This window comes from Musa acuminata, unplaced genomic scaffold (genome assembly GCF_036884655.1).
Source record: "Musa acuminata AAA Group cultivar baxijiao unplaced genomic scaffold, Cavendish_Baxijiao_AAA HiC_scaffold_1098, whole genome shotgun sequence".
NCBI lineage: Eukaryota > Viridiplantae > Streptophyta > Magnoliopsida > Zingiberales > Musaceae > Musa > Musa acuminata.
Genome location: NW_027021311.1, coordinates 39,691 through 41,977, shown reverse-complemented (window position 1 = coordinate 41,977; position 2,287 = coordinate 39,691). Strand labels below are relative to the sequence as shown.

The 2,287-nt window shown below is 34.4% G+C and overlaps 1 protein-coding gene across 1 annotated transcript in view; it reads left to right on the top strand.

The window, feature by feature from the left end:
• LOC135585644 (transcription factor bHLH128-like) overlaps positions 1 to 2,011 on the top strand; it is a 6,538-nt gene extending 4,527 nt beyond the window's left edge. The window contains exons 4-6 of the mRNA XM_065177979.1: positions 69 to 134; positions 443 to 511; positions 1,735 to 2,011. Of these exons, the coding sequence (XP_065034051.1) occupies positions 69 to 134; positions 443 to 511; positions 1,735 to 1,779 (180 nt within the window). The 3' untranslated portion in view covers positions 1,780 to 2,011. The remainder of the gene's footprint in view (positions 1 to 68; positions 135 to 442; positions 512 to 1,734) is intronic.
• Positions 2,012 to 2,287: the final 276 nt, after the last annotated feature.

Sequence of the window (2,287 nt, the reverse complement as noted above, 5' to 3'; positions counted from 1 at the left end):
GGAGAGGTTGTTTCTGTGCTTATTAGATATAATATAAGTTTCAAGTTTGATTTCTCCCTCTTTCCCAGGAAAGGAGAACAAGAATTAGTGAGAAATTGAAAAGCCTACAAGATCTCGTGCCAAACATGGACAAGGTAACAACCAAAGAGTTTGTATTTACTGCTAATATAGTCTTTTTTAACTCTTTGTTGTAATATAAAATCCTTTATGGTTATTCCTCTTTATGATCTTACATGAACCTAATTTATCATTCCTCTTTTTTGCTTTTCCCTTGTATGTCAAAATGGAAATATCAAAGTACATGTATGGTATGGTATCCATACACAATTCAAGAAACACATGGTCAAAATGACTTCAAGACATACTCTTCTTAAGCATTTTTACTGCTTTACCAATTTCAAGCACAGAATAATTTTATATTTTCCTGGTCAAAATGTCACAGCAAACAAGCACTGCAGACATGTTGGACTTGGCTATCAAGCACATCAAAGAGTTGCAGAGCCAACTTCAGGTGAGTATTAAATCATGTCCTGCCTGTTGAAACTCAACTTGGTAATCAATGGTATTCATGCCTGAAGTTTATTAAAATTAGATCTTCTTTCAGTTGAATATTATACTGTGTGATAATAATAATAATTAGTTGCCGAAGGTATGTGAAAGAGACTAAATTCTACAGATGGAAAGCCTGTTACAAGTGACTTGATATGGTCAATTCAGTTCACATGGACGAACAACGTATGCTTCTACTATTTTCATTGAGCAAGCAGTAGCATAAATTTTCTCCCTCATTCCATAATTAACAATGTATTTTTATAATCTTTTTATATAAGTAGAACTAGGCTATTTATTTGAACAGAATACATTATGAATAAGTCAAATTAAGAGTGAAACTTAATAGTGTTTTGTTATTCCATGTCAAAATAGAGACCGATAAATATTATGACAATCTGACTAGTTATGTTGTTTCATTGAATAGCATCTTGTTCTTCCAAATATTCTTGCGCTGGTCAGATTATGGTGAACTGTGCTTACTTGGGGATCGAAATTTAATTTAAATCAGAAAATTCATCTCTTGCTATGCTGCAGAACAATGGTTGTTAGAATGCAGCTATTCACTATGATTCTTCTGATTGGTGATGTGCTTGAAAAGAATGGTAGAAGATCATTCTTTTGGCACTGTCATTGGAGCACCATTTGTCCATTTAATGCTGCTAATGTTAATGCATCAACTTGATTGATTGATGTTTTACATGCACACAGGCATGTGAATAAGATGCAAATGTATATCGAAGTCTCAAAGTTAGAACAAGAAGAAAGATAACATGTTAATATCAATATATTAAGTTTGTATTTATGTCCTAGAATAATGAGTAAAAAATCGACAGTGCAGCCATATATAAAACAATTCCAAGGTTCGCAATGATGTGACCTGCCTTGCTGAGCCGAATCATCATATGCATGGTTTCTTGTGTACATTATAGCTGGCCTTCAAGAAAGAAGCTTTCGAGGAAAACATTTTAATCCCTGCAGAGCTAAGGAAAAGCTAGACATTTAAATACATTGAATACCTAGAGGAAGGAGAGCTTTTTGAGCACCTTTACGCAAGACTCATCCAACACAATCAACATATTAATTCTACCATCCATATTCATTCTTTTCATCTTAGGGATAAGCTTCCTGTTTCCATGGATTCCATGCTTGTAATCTAATTCTAGCATTAATTTTCTCATTCAGGTCCTAAAGCAAGAACAAGAGAACTGCAAGTGCAAGAAAGCATGACAGGACTTGCGGTAGACTGTGCTTATGTCTGTAGGAATCTGTTTAGTGCTTACTGTTGGACTAGAGTAACTATCCTTCTGCCAAATTTGGCGAGTGTAGTCTGTAACTATCCTTCTGCCAATCCTTGTGTGATAGATTACATCAATTGTCTGCATTTTTTGTGTTCTCATTGGACTGGCATGAGGTATCTGGCATACGGAGTTCTTCATTTCCCTGATAATAATGAGATTCCTGTGGATTGCTCAAAATTGTTAACTTATGTCTCACATATATCTGAGAATGTCATGAACCTGCAAAATGGAAACCAACCTAGCAGATATCATGATTCATTTTCTGATATAATGTTTGAAATAATAATTATGTGACTAAAGTATCTTAACCAAGACAAATTCATCTACTTGAAAGGCAGTGTTAGTAAAGGTGAACTTGCATTCATGCAGAAACTTATATTGTTTCTGCAAATGCATACAGGTGTGATCATAATTGCCAATAGTGAGGATTTGTGCAG